The sequence below is a fragment of the Labrus bergylta genome, chromosome 21 (assembly GCF_963930695.1).
Source record: "Labrus bergylta chromosome 21, fLabBer1.1, whole genome shotgun sequence".
NCBI lineage: Eukaryota > Metazoa > Chordata > Actinopteri > Labriformes > Labridae > Labrus > Labrus bergylta.
This window is the reverse complement of record NC_089215.1, coordinates 17838523-17855971: the sequence shown is the minus strand read 5'-3', so window position 1 is coordinate 17855971 and position 17449 is coordinate 17838523. Positions and strand designations below refer to the sequence as shown.

The following is a 17449-nucleotide window of genomic DNA, read 5'->3' as shown; positions in this document are numbered from 1 at the left end:
ACGCTTTACAAAAGAGCAGGCGATATTATCTACAAAGACCCAACGTTAATCCATCATGAGCATTAAGCAGCTTTAAGCAAAGTTACAGTGGAGAGAAAAAACTGTCTTTAAGAGGCAGAAACCTCGAGCAGAACCAGACTCACGATGAACAGCCGTCTGCTGAAACTGCCGAGCAAGACAAAACCATGACTATAATAAAAGCAGGGTTTACCTGCTTCTCGTTCTGTATAATAATAATAATTTATTGTAATAAATGCTAGAAGGAGATCACAAATAACCGCCATGTTTATACTGTAGCACTGAGAACATACAATTTGATAAACAGACACACTGTGTGATGTCTGTGTGATATGTGTGCAGAGTGCTGCATTGTTGCAGTCATGTGCAAACTTACACTTTAAAGGTTTTTTTTACACATTGCTTATATTTCAGCATAAATCTAACTTAACGACTATTTTTTTTATTTTAAATTGAACTACTTTTTGTATTCATTTTTCACAATAATGGGTAAAATATGCTATTTTAAATAATTTTTTCAATTTGATTTTTGTAAAGAATATCTTGTCCCCCCCCTCTCAGTGTCTTTCAACCCCCATTTTGGGAACAAAAAAACAGAAGTCTATCAGTGCTGAAATTATATGTCATATGGCAGATATTTAAACATATTTCTCCTTAATCATGTAAATAAAAAGTGGTTTGTTACACAAGAAAACAAGCTACTCACTGAAACATTTTTTGTATCGCTTTACGGTCCAGTGGCTCCCAAACTTGTTTTGTTTGTGACCCCACTTTGACCTGACAAAACCATCCCAAACAAACACCAATTTGGTTTTAATCACGTCACACATGTAGGCTTTTTCTTGTATATTATTGTGGACGGAAGAAGACAGGCTGGGATGACATTTCCGCACAATGGATGACAGACAGAGACTGTATATGGTAATAAAGTAACTAAAGGGAAACAGATGACGATGGCGCCCCCTGGTGGCTGCACATTACTTAGCAAAACCTATGGCAAAGTTATTTGATTAATTCTGTTCCTGTTTTACGTTAATAAATAATTGTGTTAATCTGTTATCATTTACTGTCTAATTAATTTTCCCTGATTGTTTTTACTACATGGAAAAATAAAGAAACAGAAGCAATCTGAAGCGGAAACGGAAGTGAGACGGACGAAGACCTTATCCCACAATGCACCGGGAGGGACTCAAGGCGCCTTTTGCAGCGCCTGCATGTCAACAAGCAAAAAGGGGGAGAGACACTCGGCTTCATTTAAAACCGTCCCATGCATGAATATAACAAGACTGTATTTCCTGGGACAGATCTTTTGTCTTTCGTTTGTTCGCTTTGAAGGCTTTTAAAGTTCCTGAAGGCCGACATGGCTCCGTTCAGCTTCATGTCAGCGAGCTTTAGCTTGTTGACGAAGTCCTTCAATGTGTTCTCCAGCACCAGCACCCTGACGAGGTAACAACATGACTTACTATGTAGCTTTAGCTCATGCTGACAAGGAGAGCTAGCTTTTGCATGTTCTCATGTTGCATTCCTCCAAGTTCACACGTATCTGTGTCTTGAGAAATAACCTTTAATGCTATACAAGATTTAGCATTTTGTAAATGTGTATATGTGAATGAGAAGGTTGGTGAATTATTCTGTGACTTTCAGCCAAATGTTCAGTCAATTTAAGACACTTTTTGATGCCTAGATTCAGAAAACATGTCTTTCCTATAATGATCGTAGATTTTTTTTTTTTTTTTTTTTAATCTAATTTGTTGACTAGTATAAATGTGAGGGGGAGAAAATAGGAATTTATTGTTTTATCTGTGGATCTGCTGATAATGTTGTAGTCCATGTGATGTACATTTTTAGTTTTTTGTTTGAAGTCAAGGTCATAACCCAAATATAATAAATGATGATAAAAATAATACAACTAAAACAGTAGTTAATCATCCATAGTAGCAGGGAACAGATAGTGAAGTATTTTTTTAAACAACTTTTGCATAAAGTAGTGTGACATATATTTAGAATATAAATAAGGACATTGAACATAAACATGTAAATATATCAGATTGTAGCCGTAGTCTAATTTCCATCTGTTGTCCTTTGGCAGGCTGGTTGTACACACATAATTAAATGTACATAGAACCACATTGACGAGCAAAAACCAAACAACAACATGAACTATTACTTGCATATTAAAATGTGGCTGTGCAGTTTTGACAAAAACAAACCAGGATGAAGCGACGTTCAGAGTTAAAGTCACCAGAGTATTTCATTTCTGGATTATTAAAGCCCGACTGATTAATCAGCCAGTCGATAATATCGGCCAATATTAGCTTATCCAGTGACTATCAGTATTGCCTCATTTTTATCTCCAATATGCACTGATATCACTAGACTTATTCACCAGTCACATATCATTTAATTTGAGCATCATTGTATTAATCTAGCTCTTCTCTTTCACCAGTAGAGTGTGCCATACAACAAGCATTATCACTCTCCACAGTGTCAAGCACTGATGCACACGTACATGCACTGTCACTTTCCAGTTGAGTGACCATCTTCTACCTTACACTGTATATCTTTTCCACAAGTGTTTGATCTGCATTTGAGCGCTCAACGCAATAAACATGTATATCTATATCTATCTCTACAGATTGAACATAGATCTAAGAAAGATATTTTTTACTCCCCAATATTCATTTCGGCATCAGCCCCAAAATCTCATATCGGTTGGGCCCTATATGGCACATGATTATAAGGTAAAGATGTAGATTGCACATTTTCCCTGTAACTTTAAAGTGCTGGTGTGATTGCACATAGCCCTATTGCACCATTTTTTTATACAGACATGCGTATGCACTATGCACATACTATTGAACAGATGATAGGACACGGTCACAGATCTGGTTTGTTCTGAACCACAGCTTCAGATGACCCTTGAAAGTGGCTAAGGTGGAGAATTCCACCGACTGAGAGTGATTAACTGTACCATAATGCTCTCCCTTTGAACGACAAAACATTTTTGACAAAATGTGGATCTTCTAAGGAGAACAAAGGTCAAAGTCACCTCTAGCAGTGGCTCTGGTGGTTCTAGTTGGAGAGTGACTGATTGCTTTCTGTTTGAAGTCATCATTTAGCGGAGGCGGTGCCAGCACACGCAGGACTTTATACTGAGATTCAACAGGTTTCAGAGATGTCCTAATTGCATTAAAATGATACAGGTTAAATTTGACGGTGGCTCTTGAAAGAGAGTGAAGAATCCAGGATGACCCCCGGGTATTTAAACTAATTTACAAGCTGTAGTAATTCTCCTAAGAATAAGTGAATGGGAGGTTGTTTCTGGACATATCGAGAATCCTCGAGTATCACAGTAAATGCTTATTTGTGTATTATTTTTTTTTGATCAACCATTTCATCTCTAGAATCACTCCTCTGAAAGTTTATGTTTGGCTCTCTTTTGGAAGTAATGGATGATCTGATTTATATTTTGTGTTTGCGTGTGTGTGTGTGTCCACTGCAGGTGTACCAGTGTCTTCCAGACTTCATTCTTCAACCACGTGAAGTGTCTTAGTTCTCAAGCCAGTGGGCCTCCAAAGAGACCTCTGAATGGATACATGAGATTTGTTCTGCAACAGCAGCCAGTTGTGACGAGACAACACCCAGGTAAAGCTTCAACACGTTGTTCTGCTGTAAGCAGGCAGTGTGAAAAAAAATCTCATCGCACACTTAGCTGAGGCAGAACATGACGAGGAAGTGGCCGACGAAGGCTTTTATATCAATATGTAATAAGACATATTTAAAGTATCAAGAAATGACTTGAAAAGAGTATTTGCTTGCAGAAAAGAGCAGGAGGCAGCTTCTATATGTATACACGATGGTCGCACTGGTCGGTCACATTATCACCCCCGCCTGCTCGCTTGTGGTGTCTTTACCTGCTGTGTTCAAACATCAGCTCACCATGATTTCATGTAGAAAATTTAACTCGGGCACTGACGGAAAAAAAAATCTCAGTAAAGTTCGAAGAGTTTTATTTTAAGTGTGAAAACACTATATTAGGGCTTTCACACTTGCAGAAAAACTCCAGAAATACTTCTGATATTTCCTGGAGGAGCTGCACGTGTGAACGCAAACATCCACATTTTTCATGCATGTGACCGCTACGGTCTCCGTGCACGTAATTAAACGGCTGCATTACGTTTTCTGTTTGCCTGTTTGTTGTTCTCCGCTCTTTTGTTGATGTTGGGATTCAGTTGAGCTACACGTAGCATTGATATAAAAGCAGATATCCTCATTATATCATCTCATAGCGGATTTAGCTGCTTCCTCCGCTACTTCTGTGTCTTTTTTTTTTTTTACATCACGTCTTACTTCAGGAGACCCCATGCCCCCCTCCCCTTCCCCTCTGACTGAGATAGTCTCCTGCTGTGAGGAGCATAATGTGAACGACTAGGTCAAGAGAATATCAGGAGCAGTCCTGAAGTTATCTAGATATTTTCAGGAGTACATATATGAAAAGGGCTTTAGTCTTCTCTTTTAAAGTAGTAAGGGTGTGTGGCTCTTGGACTGTATTTTTTAGGTACTCCTCCAAATAGTAGACAATGATGATGCTATATTTGTTGCCTTTAGAGGTCAAATCAGTGGACATCATCAGGAAGATCGCCCAGCAGTGGAGGACCCTGAGCCCAGAGCAGAAACGGGTATAACAGTCTTTTACTATCAAACAGTATGAACTTTATAACCTTTATATTTAACTTTGATTTAGCTTTGAGTGTATGAAGTGGTACTAGCTAAGTAACCTATCTTCTGTTGGCAAACAGTTTTGTCAGTCTTTTTTTTTCTTCTGGCTCTCTCTCTCTTCCTTGTAGCCTTTTGAGGACGCCTCTCTTCGGGCCAGGGAACAGTTTAAAATGGACCTTCAGCATTACCAGGCCCAGCTGACTCCAGCACAGCTCCAGCAACAAACCCTGGAGAAGAAGCAGAAACTGGCCAAGAGGAGGGCCATTCGCAAAAAGAGGGTGAGAGAGAATGTAAAAAAAAAAAAAAAAAAAAATAGCCTGGATAAGTTTTGTCAAGAGCTTCACGATTCATTTTTATTTCTGTGCTCTTAGAAATGCATTGAATCGACATTATATTACAACTCTCCATGTAGCTACTGTATGTTCACATGGACACAAGTAATAGAAGACTGATCTGATCAGGCTCATTCAGAAAGAATTGTTATTCCGAACGAGAGGGGTGTTGGTATCAATATTCAGGTACGCACTTGGAACAGATTGTGATTTCCTGGTCGGGGATAAACTATTCTTACCGAGCATGTCTGCCCCTCTCTTCAGCTGCACATGTCTTAAGGTCCTCCTGCTGACCTGCCTGCTCCTGTTTATTGATACATGGGGCGCACGCACTAACCACTGCGCCACCAGCGCCTCGATAATACTCTTTTTAATACAATCTATAGGTCACAGGTATGCATGGTTTTATGTATGTTAAGAGAAAATAAACTTATAGCTTCTTTTGATGCATTTACGAGCACATCATAATCACATCACTTCATCTGGCGTCCATGTAAACAGTGAAGTTGGAATCTCCAATTAGATTGAAGGAATTTTCCACATTTGAACATGGCTACTGTTTGCTAAATGTTTTCACATGCAATGTGTCTTTTTATTGTCGTTAAACGTGACTTTTTCTTTTTATTGTTAAAGACCCAATCAGCTGTCTAAGCACTGAACTTGATCACTTCATCTTTCACAGTGTTTAATAAATCCTCCCTGTGTATGTGTGTGTGTCCCAGGAGTTAACCAACCTTGGGAAGCCGAAACGTCCACGATCCTCGTTCAACATTTTCATGTCGGAGCACTTTGAGGAAGCCAGAGGAAAAACAATCCAGGTCAGAAACACACACAGCGCAATGACGTAACATTTAAAGGGACAGTTTATTGTTTTGTTCATAAGGTGGAGTAAAAATCACACCCTGATGCAGCACTCACTAAAAATACTCAAAAGCAGTCAACTATACGACGATAAACGATAAAGCTGATGATGTGAAAGGTTCCTGCTTTAATCCCTGTGAGGTCAAATATCAACACCAGAGCAGAAAGCTTAGTTTCTCTCCTCCTGCGCTTTATATGACGTCACGACTGATAACACTGCACACGACCCTGTAGCTGTTTAGTACAGTCTGTAGCTCTTCATTCTGGTCATTAATGTTATTGTTTTGTTGTTGTTGTCTCTTCAGGACAAGATGAAGTCACTGAGGGACGACTGGAGGAATCTGTTCAATCATCAGAAACAGGTCGGGCCAAGAGTTTTCACCATACGGGAATTTAGATACTAACGAGTAAAACTTGTCTCATGAATCTTATTTTGGACATTTTATAACTTCAATCGTTGAGCAGAGGGAGAGAGGTTTGAACTTAAATAAATGTACCTGGTGACATTACTGTCTCTCTCCTCTGCTCTCTGTCTCGTCTGCAACAGACAACAACATAACTCGAGCACTTTACGAAATGCCTAAATGACTTTACACAACATCAGCATTTGCCCACCTGTGGATGAGAAGTGTTTGTGGTGGTGTGGCTGTGACGGAGGGGGCGGAGCAGAGACACACCAGGCAGGAAGAGGAGCGAAACTTCAGCAGAACCAAACCTTTACTTAGCGTCGCTTGCTCTCTTTAGTTTGTTTGTATTTAACTCGCCCACCGCTTCTCTCTCTCTCTCTCTCTCTCTTACTTGTGGTAGCTTTTGGTAGATTTGATGACTGCCAGTTCATTAGCGATGGTACTATCAAGGTTGTCAAAATTCTTGATGCTCTCGGATACCAACCACATGCTCCAGCAGGCATAACGTTATGGTAAAAGTCATGGATATAGTATTGCTTTACAGCATGTGGTTGGTGTTGAAAAGAATCGAACATTTTGACAATGGCCTTCACCCAGCTGTGCACACGGTTACCGGTAATTAGAAGTTCAGTATTCATCCCCCCCCCCTCCTGTTTGTTCTCCGTCTCAGGTCTACACGCAGCTGGCCGAGGACGACAAAGTCCGCTACAAGAACGAGATGAAGTCGTGGGAGGAGCACATGGTGGACATCGGACGAGAGGACGTGATCCGAGAGCAGACGCTGTCCGCCCAGAGAAAGGCCACCGCTCAAAGCAAGCCAGCGAAGAAGAAAGCTACGGCTCAGGCTAAGCCAGCGCAGAAGGCTGCAGCGAAGTCCAACACGACAAGGAAGACAAGCAAAAGTAGCACCGCAAAAACTGTCAGGACAACAAAGAAGAAGTAACGTGTTAAAGTCTACTGAGTTTAGAGAGAAGAAGTGTTTGACTGACAGCTAGAGGAAAGTTGAGATGACGCAGGGCGACGCTCCACCTGTTTCCACCTGGATCCCAGCTGGAGGTTACACGGAGACAAAGCTTTTACCAAATTCAGACAGATAAAACTACAACTCCCTGTTAATGCCTCATTCAGTGAAATCTAATCAGACAAAGAAAACAAAACCTGAAAGCAAGATTAATACAGTCAACATAAACACACACTGGCTCTGTTTGATTGGTTAAGAAAACAAGTGACCTGATGAAATGTAAGGGAGAAGTGTTAACGTGAATGTAGAAGGCACTGATAACCATTTTGTATCTATTTTTTTTTTTGTTTCATAGATCTGGGTTTAACCACTGTAAAAACGTTCAAGAAAATAACATTTAACGGTTTCCATCCCAAAAATATCAAACCTTTTCTATTTTGGGTGTTAATGCAGAGAAAAGGTCAGGAGGTAATCTGGGTTTGTGGCTCTCAGCTTCGAGCACACAAGTTCCTACTGGAGAAAAAACATCTCAAGAACTCCTCACATATGCAAAGAAGGTCCAGGCGTTTCCCTAAATAGCTTGATGCTAGTTTTTAGCAAACACAAGATGTATTTTGGGGTCATGAAGAAATAATAAGTAAATACCAGCATCTAGAAAGTGTGTGTTGGCTGTGTAAGTATTCTCTCCACAGGGCAGCGGCTCAGTATCCCTGGATGTAAAGGTTCAGACCGCACTTGCTCTACAGAGCAGATAGAATCATGGATTCCCATCATGCAGCCAGGATCAACTAGTCGAACCTTTCATCCTTAAGTTCAGCGTAAGCTTGTCCTGTTGCAACACCCCTGAACTGTGAATAAGTGACCGTTTGTCTTTCAGGACATCAATCACATTTTGACTGACTTTTTTTGTATTTTTAAGAATTTTGCATGGTACTGGTCGAGCTTTGTATGAGTTGCTTTTTTTCTGTTATCAGCTGTAAAAACAAAACAAACTGTTATAGCGGATAATAAAACGTTCTTTTTGTTCCCAGCGTGGCTTCTTCCAACTTATTGTTTACCCTCATGAAATATTTGTGAAACAAATGACGCTAACTGAATTTCTCTTAATGATCCTAAATGCAGATTCTCTCCGGTCCTGATGTATGAAGAATCACTTCCCTCTTCATGATGAAGAAAGTGTTCAGTATAAGTCTTGAATTAGATTTTAAAAGTTTAAGATCATAAAAACACTTATTTTGAATTTCCCAAATCTACACGGTCTTGTTAGTGTTCAATGTTTTTTATTACATTTTTTTCTGGGGGTTTGCTTTGTCATGTGACAATTCACGGCATTACAGCAGCATTTATAGCACCGTAGTACAGGAATTCACGAACCTCAAACAACAGAGATGAGAAGAATATGATGGTGATGAATTGCAAGTTTGAGGATATTTGACTTTAAGAGGAACAATACAGGAAGTGTTTGTCAGGAGCAAAGAATGATTATTAGGCTACATGCAAGATATGCAAAAGAAATCCCAATTATGGGGATGTTAAATTTGTCGATATCTTCTGACTGCTTCATCAGTTGCTACTTTATTGAAAGGGCTTCCACAAACTCAGGTTCTGGCTTTTACAAACCTTTGAAACATTACTAAGTTTAGAGCAAATGTCAAACTCTATTTACTCCCCCTCTCATGAAACATGGAACCAGATACATTCACAAATATATAATCATATTACTTATTACCTAAATAAAAGAGAATAAACTCTTACAGTCATCCTTATTTCCTCTCCCTCTCTTAGTAGCTCCACAAGGATACCATGTTCTCTACAGTTGTCTCAATGATCTATTACGATATTACGACTTTATCATATAAAACACAGAATATGTATAAACTTCATATGTATGAAATTCATATATGAATTGTACAGATAGCTCCTGATGCCTGATTATATATCAGCCTTTTTTTTGTTGTTGCTATTTCCAGGTTATGATTAAGCACCATACTTAACCACCTTTACTCCTCTCTGTCCTAACTGAACATATATTATGCTACTTTACTTGAAATTTCCCTTGAGCATGAAAAAAACAACTGGAGGTTGGCAACATCTGGAATAACAGCTGCTGTGACAGTTCAGTGGCTCTCTGAAGAAAAAGAACCGGATTATGATAAGAGAAACATGCAGGATCACAAAGAAGAACATGACACAGACGTATTAAAAATAGCATTTTATTGAAGTCTGCTAAATGATACAAAAGTTACAAATTCAAGCTGTACATCAGTGCAGTTAGTTGTTGAGCAGTCGAGGAATAAACATCAAAACCACTTAACAAACCAAACCTTTATATACAATGTGAATAAAAGGGAGCTTCAGTCTGTTACACTAAGACGTGTGAGGATTTGGATATTAAAGCACAAAACACAGTCGCTCATTTCTATGCTGGAACAAATAATGGATCTTCAGTAACATGATAACGGTTGTGTTGTTGTGTTTGGATGGTATTAGAGGTTATTTTAAGACTCTGATGTGATGCATGTTAAAATTGTATCGATACCTGTTTCCAAACCACGGCCACTGACGTAGAAATCCTACACACCCAATACAGTATAGTGCTTTTCAGACTGTAATATTGGTGTCCCAGTCTGTTAATTCACATTGTGTTTGAGTGGGGCACAGCGGGAGCACCACGTTTACACACAGTCACACATGCACATACACACTGTGCTGCACTCCCCCTGCTGGCTCCGCTGAAACCGTCTCGCTTCCTGTTACTATCTCTGAAGATGGTACAGAGGGGGGGGGATCACTTCACAAACACCTAGCTGTGGGAGCGTCACCCACCTGGGGGAGGGCTTACTGCCCTTTGTGATGTCACAAAGGGAAAATCTCCAAACGGCCTGTTTGAGCACATTTTCTGAAAAGTGGAGCAGGCAAAAGACAGAGAGAGGATGGACTTTTCTCATAATTGGGGGGTTTGTGGACGGACTAGGGACACATGTTAGCATTAGCAAAAAAACATTGGCACTTCTTTGTACCGTCAATCATGGATTGTATTGTTTTAAAACATGTGGTATCTAAAAGTATTGAAGGGGTCAGAGCGTAACTTAAATCAGATTATTACCGAAGGCTGATGTTCTGTCTGTAGAGACCATAGACTGTAGATAAGAAGAGTCCGTCTTTGTTTTTGGATTACCATTTTGAAGCCATGAGTTTAGCATTTAGTTGGCTTCACCTTTTTCTTTGAACCAGAATCTATAAAACAGATTAATTTTGTCTCCCCTACGCCTTGTCGACAGGACGCTGAGGTAGCTGTAAATAACAAGTGACCACACGTTAAAATGTACTCTGCTTTATCACCCATCATTAACAAAACGCTCATTAACTTTTACTGAAGACTTAGGAAACAGTCTACATAAACTTATTAGATAACAGTTTTCAGAAGTTAAAAATACTTATTTTTCTAACCAGTTGAGGCGCCCCCTAATGGCCAATAAAATGAATGCACGTTTAAGGCACTTCTGAAATAAGCTTCACCTTTGAAACAAATAGGTAACGTCCACTTCTTATATACAGTCTCTGATAGGGACAGAGTCTCAGTAAAGAATCTGACCTCTGGTAGCGGGTTATCAGTGCTCTTTAACACGTATTAAACACGATTTGTATAGTTCTAAAATATATATCTTCTCTGAAAAGCTTAATAAGATTTTCGTACAAAACGGCAACATTTTAAGGGTGAAGATAATCAAACAGGTGAGATACCGAGGGTCACATAGCTGCCTTATTAACCTCACAGTTGAAGTCAACAGATTTAAGACTAGCTGTCATTTCCCCTCCACGTTCATGAGTTTGTGCAGTAACCTTTACCGCATCAGTAATAACATCATCGTTTAAAGAAATGGTTACATCACAGAGTGTGTAACGTCTTGAAGGGGGGGGTAAAGTCTTGTGGCATGAATCAGGGTCCTTGTTGTTTCTGTGTTGAAGATTGTCTCAGTAGAGCCTGAAAGTCCGGAGATAGAACCAGCTTGTGGTTGACGTTCCCCAACACCATCATGTCCCCGGTCCGACCGTCAGACAGATTCACTGACACCAGTTGCTGCAGCAGAGAGAAGGACAGATTGTCAGTATGTGAATATTGTAATGATGAAACTGGAATTCATTAAAAAAAATCAACTCCTCTTTGTAAACATGTTTATATCTGCTTTATCTGCACTTAAATACTTTTATAGAGGGTGGGTGGATATGATATTTTTGTGGTGTTTCACAGTTTGTTTGGCTTTATTTGACCCAAAAAAATCATTTTTTTAACATTTTCATTTTTGAGTTTTATGTTCAGGCTGTTCCACAAACCCACCCACTGATTCTGCATTTAACGGTTCTATTCAAAGCGGTGCGAGTTGTCTCTTTCCATATTAAGTATTCTTTAAATCAATGGGAGAATAATCCAAACAGACATACCCACTAGGTGTACCTCAAATGTTTTTTTCAGTCAGTTTTTTTGTCAATAAATATACTTTTTTTTGCAGTTATTTAGATTTGGCGGTATATGGCTCTGTTCTGGGATCTTCCTGCCCTTCCACCTGCTTACGTGGAAAGCATTAGGCACCCTTCCTATCCAGACAAGGAAAGCCCCAAGGCAGGGAGAGGAGCAGCAAAAACTAAAACAGAGAAGGAATAAATGCCAATAGCCATACATAGGAGGAGCTGGGGGGAGGAGGGTTTGGGTGGAGGCAGAGGGAGCAGCAAAGAGTAGGCAGGCTAGAGCAGCTGGGTGCTGTTAGTGGTTTAGCCATTAGGATGCTTTGTAGCAAATCAGCTGGCATGAGATCAGCTGTTATCAAAAACACTAGCATGATAGCAGAGAGTGACTCCGTGGCCTGCCTGAGCTAACACTACGCTCAATTTTTTGTTCTCAGTATATATAGGAACCAAATTCTACTGTTGTTGACAATATTTGTTGATTTACAGGACAGCCATAGCTGACAGGAAGTTTGTCAGATACTGAATATCTTTGGAGCTTGGACGTAATATGATTGACACCTTAGGCTCTAAAAACTTGTGTTGGAAACCTTTAACAGACTGATCAACTGGTTTACCAAAATCAAGAATGAGAAGAGTTTTTTATCACTCCACATTCTCCTGTCTGACTGAAGTTTACTTTTATTGCACAAAGTGACATGTACAGATACCCAGCACACACGCACGCACGCACGCACACACGCACACACGCACACGCACAGTACCTGCAGGAAGGAGAAAGCAGCTCCCTCTGAGACATCCATGACGACGTCTCCCAGCTTCAGCTCCACCTTCCCCGACCTCCTGATCTGCAGTTTACCCAGAAACCCCTCTGGGAACTGTGACAGCACTGGACAGCTCTCCTTCCCAGCAGCTTCCTGAGGGCACACACACACGCACACGCACACACACACACACACTATTTAATCTTTTGTCCTATTAAATATCTATAAGGCAACTACACACTCGTACGGTGAGAGCAGAGCGATGAGCTGATTTCCTGAATATGGGACTTTCCACACTGACTTTACCTGCACAAACTGACACACAAAGTCATAAATCACCATGACAACCGAAGGCATGCCTGTTTAATCTATCTTCCCCCTTCTATCAGGAGAGAAACACTGGCAGGAAATATCTGCAGGCCTATTAGTCTATTAGAGCCGAACAAATGAGACAACTGAAATGCACAGATCAACCTTCAACCTCCGTCTGTTAGAGTTTTCTATTGAATACTTGTTTCTACAGACGTACAGTGTATGCCAGGCTTTAGTTTTTATTTGGTTTACCCACTTGTGCTTGTAGATATGCAGGCCTCTTGTCCTCAGCCTTGCCTTCCTTTTTGGCAGCTTTCTCTGCGGTAGATCCAAGTGCAGAGTCCCCCTTCTGTCCCGACGCTCTGCCAGGCATGCAGTCCGGTAACTGCATAAAGAAGAGCTCCTCTCTGCCAGAAAGGCTCAGATCCTGCAGCAACTCTGCCAGAGGGGGCTGCTCTTGTTTGGGAAACTCTGCTGCCAAGCGGGCTGACCGACTCTGAGCTCTGCAGGGCGGAGGTCTGAACAGTGGAGGGTTCTCAGGACCTGCCAACAAAACAAACAAACGCAAAATGAATCCGAGCTCGAACTGCAACATACACAGTATGAAGTGTGTCAGGCGGCAGTAGTAAGAGGTGCTTTACTCACATGTTGACGAGGATATGACGGACTGACAGAGGGGCAGTTGGATGGGTTTCAGCTTTGGTTCGTTCCTCAGACCTGGATCATCGATGAACTGTGGTAGGAAAATAAAACATTACATAAGAACATTGTTAAGCTATGGGTGATTATTATCAGGGCCCGACCGATATGGGATTGTTTTTGCGTCACTGCTTGACCCTCTGGAGAGTAATAATGCTTGCTGTGATCCATGTAGCGCCCTCTGCTGGTGAATGAAAACTGCTAGTGTCATACAATGAAACTCAAATGAAATGATATTTGACTGATGAATAAACCTAGTAATATCAGCGCCAATCATAGAAGGAAAACAAAACTTTAGCTCTTCAGTGGTATTTATAACCAAAAGCTGCCACTAAGAGAGAGAGAGAGAGAGAGAGAGAGAGAGAGAGAGAGAGAGAGAGAGAGAGAGAGAGCACTGTTTCTAAATTGCACAAACACATCTTCAACTTTTTGATTACATGCAATTTTATGTTTTTAAAAACAAGAGATTACCCAATAATGGGTGACTAGGACTTTTAGTTTTGTTGCAGTGGCATCAATTGTTTGGTCGTTTGGTTTGGACTAAAATCGGATCGAAGTTTAATGTCTGCTATCTGACTAAACTAGAATCTTTCCTCTTAAGTCAAGCACACAGCAGGAGATACCTACATCATCTCTCTGTAGTTTGGAAAGAATCTCATCGTCATCGTCCTCAGACTCGGTCCTCTCCTTCTTCACCAGTTTGCACACAGGAGAGCTGGTGGAGTCGTACGGGTCAACAGCACCACGCCAGCCTGAACAGAACAGAACGACGGGTTCATAATTTAACTGAACGTTCAGTCCACTCCAGGGAAAGCGAGAAACGTCTGCGCACCTGTTTTGCGTATGGTGTCTGCAGGGCCCTGTTCAAAGATGGAGTGAGACTGTATGGTGGGAGGCCTCTCTCTCCTCCTCCCCCTGTTCTCTCTCCTCCTCTCGTCCCTCTCTCTTCTCTCCTTTTTTGGAGGCGCACGGACCTCCTCCTTTAACCTGAGGATGTATGGGAAATGCATAGTAACTCAAAAACATATGGTACAGACATTCAGTTTTCAAAACCTTCAATAAAAAGGAGACTTTAAATGTTTTAATGAAGGTCACTTACTCGTCTTTGCTTTTCCTCACAGTGTGGATGTTTGGCTCAAAAGTTTTCTTTGAAAAGACAGAAATACAAACAGCGTTACCGTAAAACTTCAAATAAAGGCTCATCCCATTTTAAAGCCTCGTCCCTTTTACGGGCCTGGTGTTGCTGTACGTTTTGACAAATAAAAGCATGTCTCAGTTAAGCTGTTTCACACTGATTGCCTTTAACTTAGAGTATCACTGATTGCACAGCTCCCTATGTCAATACTGTCCATTTACAACTCTGTTTTTGCACATTTACATTTAATCTTTCATATTTAATCTTCCTATTTAAGACTAGTAATGCTAAGTTAAATCCTGGTTGTATATATTCTCATTCTTAGTTTTGATATTTTTAGTGCTTATTTACTTTGTATTTAATATTATATTGTGTTTAGATTAGATAATATTGTGTTTTTTGCTAATATTGTGTGTTTGGACAACCTGCTGCTGTAACGCCACAATTTCCCAGTTTGGGATCAATAAAGTAATTCTATTCTATTCTATTCTATTCTATATGCTCCTCATAGCGAGGGAGACTATCCCCGTCAGACGGGAGGGGTCTCCTGAGGTAAGACTTGATGTAAAAAAAAGTCTGCCTTATCACTGTAGACACTTGTGCATGGAGCGAGAAAGCCAGAGCCACCCAAGCCCTTCCAGAGAGGGGGCGTGGTCAGACACAGCTCATTTGCATTTAAAGCTACAGACACAGAAACAGCCTGTTCTGAGCAGGGCTGAAATAGAGGGGTTTATAGACATGATCAAATACAGGATCAGAGTGGATTTAGAACAAGAAACTTCACAGACATGTTTTGGGGACTCTGAGACTTATTTAAACTTGTTGAAAAGGAGGATAATATGTGACCTTTAAATGTTTGATATTAAATGTAATCACTAGAAAAATCAGATTTTTTATGGTCTCACACGTTATGTATTTATCCTCCTCATCTGATCTATGCACCCTGCTTTAATGTAAATACTGTCAATCTATCTACTTCCTGTAAATGAATGAATTATGTTAGTTTATTTTATTTAGTATTTCATTTGTAATTTAGGTACGCAGTCAAATTGCTGGTATATACCTGGTCAATAAAGCTGATTTTGATTCATTTGAAATTTCTCAGATATGATGCGTTTATTGTGTTTTCCTTATAATTTCTCATCCTATATCCTCCTCCCATGTTGTGATTGGTATCAGAGTGCCATATTTCTGCCTACAAAGCCCCCATGCTGCACTGATGTATTGTTTTGGGGATGTTAACATTGAAAGTCATTTCAATTTCAATTTCAAAATTCAAGTTCCTCACCTTTTGGGCAGTTGTGAATTTCTAATATCAAGCTTTAAATTCATATGGTCAACCTTTGAGTTATTATTCATTACCTTGGGTTTCTTGAGGGCTCCTCCCAGTGTGAGGTCTCTGCTCCTGAGGGATGTCAGTCTTCCAGGTGGAGCAGCAGAGGACAGGCTCCTGACCCGCCCAGGGAGTGTTCCTCTGCCCGCCTTAAAAGCCAGCCCGGCCCCGCTGCTCAGGCCGGAGGTACCGGGAACACTTGCTGTATCTGAGTCAGTCATGTTGTGGTACCCAACCCTCCTCCTACTTATCCTCTAATCAATTCTTTACTTTGCATGTGGTTGTAGGTGACACCTCCTCATGTGCATACAACTAAATGGGCAATAATAGCGCTTAATTCTGGAGGGTAAAATGTTACAAATTCGGTGTTTTGAAGGGGGTCTACTTTGTTACTCCTTACTCCACGGCTCTCCTCACTGGGTCTTGTCCTTTAAAAATGTTTTTATTTTGTGCAGAAGAGATAGTCCTTTGATGAAATGATTCGCATTGAAGTCCGCGGTTGTAACGAAGAGCAAAGCACAGGTCCATATTCACCACACAACTTACTACCGCTTACTACCCTCCATTTTGTTTTTGTGCGGAATCAAAACAAACTGCGCCAAACGCAGACTTGCACTCACCGAGACGTAAAGCTTCCTCCTCTATGCCAAAGCGAAACCTTTCTGTTTTTAAGTTATGGTCTCAGTCCCTTGCTTTGCTCAGCAGCCTTCGTCAACACTTCACATCTTGCACACATCTTCTTGGTCTTAACCCCGCGGTGCTTCCTGACGCTGGATGCAACAATTTAAAAAAACAAAACACTGCTTCTGCTGACTTAAAATGTCACATATGCATAATTTAACCAGTTAATATCATCTCAGTAGATCCATTTGGCCGCCTGTTCTCCGGTTTAAATGTGCCTACTTCCCGTTGTTCTTCTTCTGCTATTGTTGTTATTAAACGGTAGTGAGCAGGTGACACCACAAGAGGGCGCTGTTTGTCTGATCAGTAGACCAGAGTCCTGTGATGTGGTCCAAGAAACTGAAGCAGGTTTACAGAGGACGGAAGAATAACATGAAATAGCAACTCAATTGTTAAAGTAATATGCCGTTAAGTGTTTCAAAATTATATTATTATTATTATTATATCCTGGACAATTACCTTCTTTACATTATTTACCGTATTAATTTCCTTTTACCCAATATTGGGGAGCCTAATCTCGTTTAAGCAAATTATCCAAATGACACAAACACAAGAAAAGTTTGTGTATTTTTATAATTTGTACAGGTCTGTCTTGTTCGCTCGATGCAGCATTTGGTTAAAAAAAACACAGAAGATATGTAGTTTTTCTTTTTTTTTAAATGTTGATACTCTATGATACAATCCAGAAATTAGTTCATTAAAAAAACAAAACATGGCAGGCTATGAAAGGGAAGAACGCATTCTAAACTTTGAGGAATTCGAG

General features: G+C 40.4%; 2 protein-coding genes across 2 annotated transcripts; one reads left to right on the top strand and one right to left on the bottom strand.

Moving 5' to 3' along the window:
• Positions 1–1184: 1184 nt before the first annotated feature.
• tfam (transcription factor A, mitochondrial) lies at positions 1185–8329 on the top strand. The gene is made up of 7 exons (XM_020651300.3): positions 1185–1464; positions 3521–3663; positions 4627–4697; positions 4866–5015; positions 5792–5887; positions 6236–6292; positions 7008–8329. Exons 1-7 carry the CDS (start codon positions 1379–1381, stop codon positions 7278–7280), a joined length of 876 nt encoding a protein of 291 aa, XP_020506956.1. The 5' UTR covers positions 1185–1378; the 3' UTR covers positions 7281–8329.
• A 1166-nt stretch (positions 8330–9495) lies between these two features.
• zgc:171971 (uncharacterized protein LOC569690 homolog) lies at positions 9496–16960 on the bottom strand. Its single transcript, XM_020651301.3, has 8 exons — positions 16035–16960; positions 14637–14683; positions 14370–14524; positions 14165–14289; positions 13484–13571; positions 13095–13381; positions 12527–12679; positions 9496–11379 (listed from the first exon to the last, which is right to left on the bottom strand). The coding sequence occupies exons 1-8, from the start codon at positions 16224–16226 to the stop codon at positions 11239–11241; spliced, it is 1188 nt and encodes a 395-aa protein (XP_020506957.1). The 5' UTR covers positions 16227–16960; the 3' UTR covers positions 9496–11238.
• Between the last annotated feature and the right edge of the window lie 489 nt (positions 16961–17449).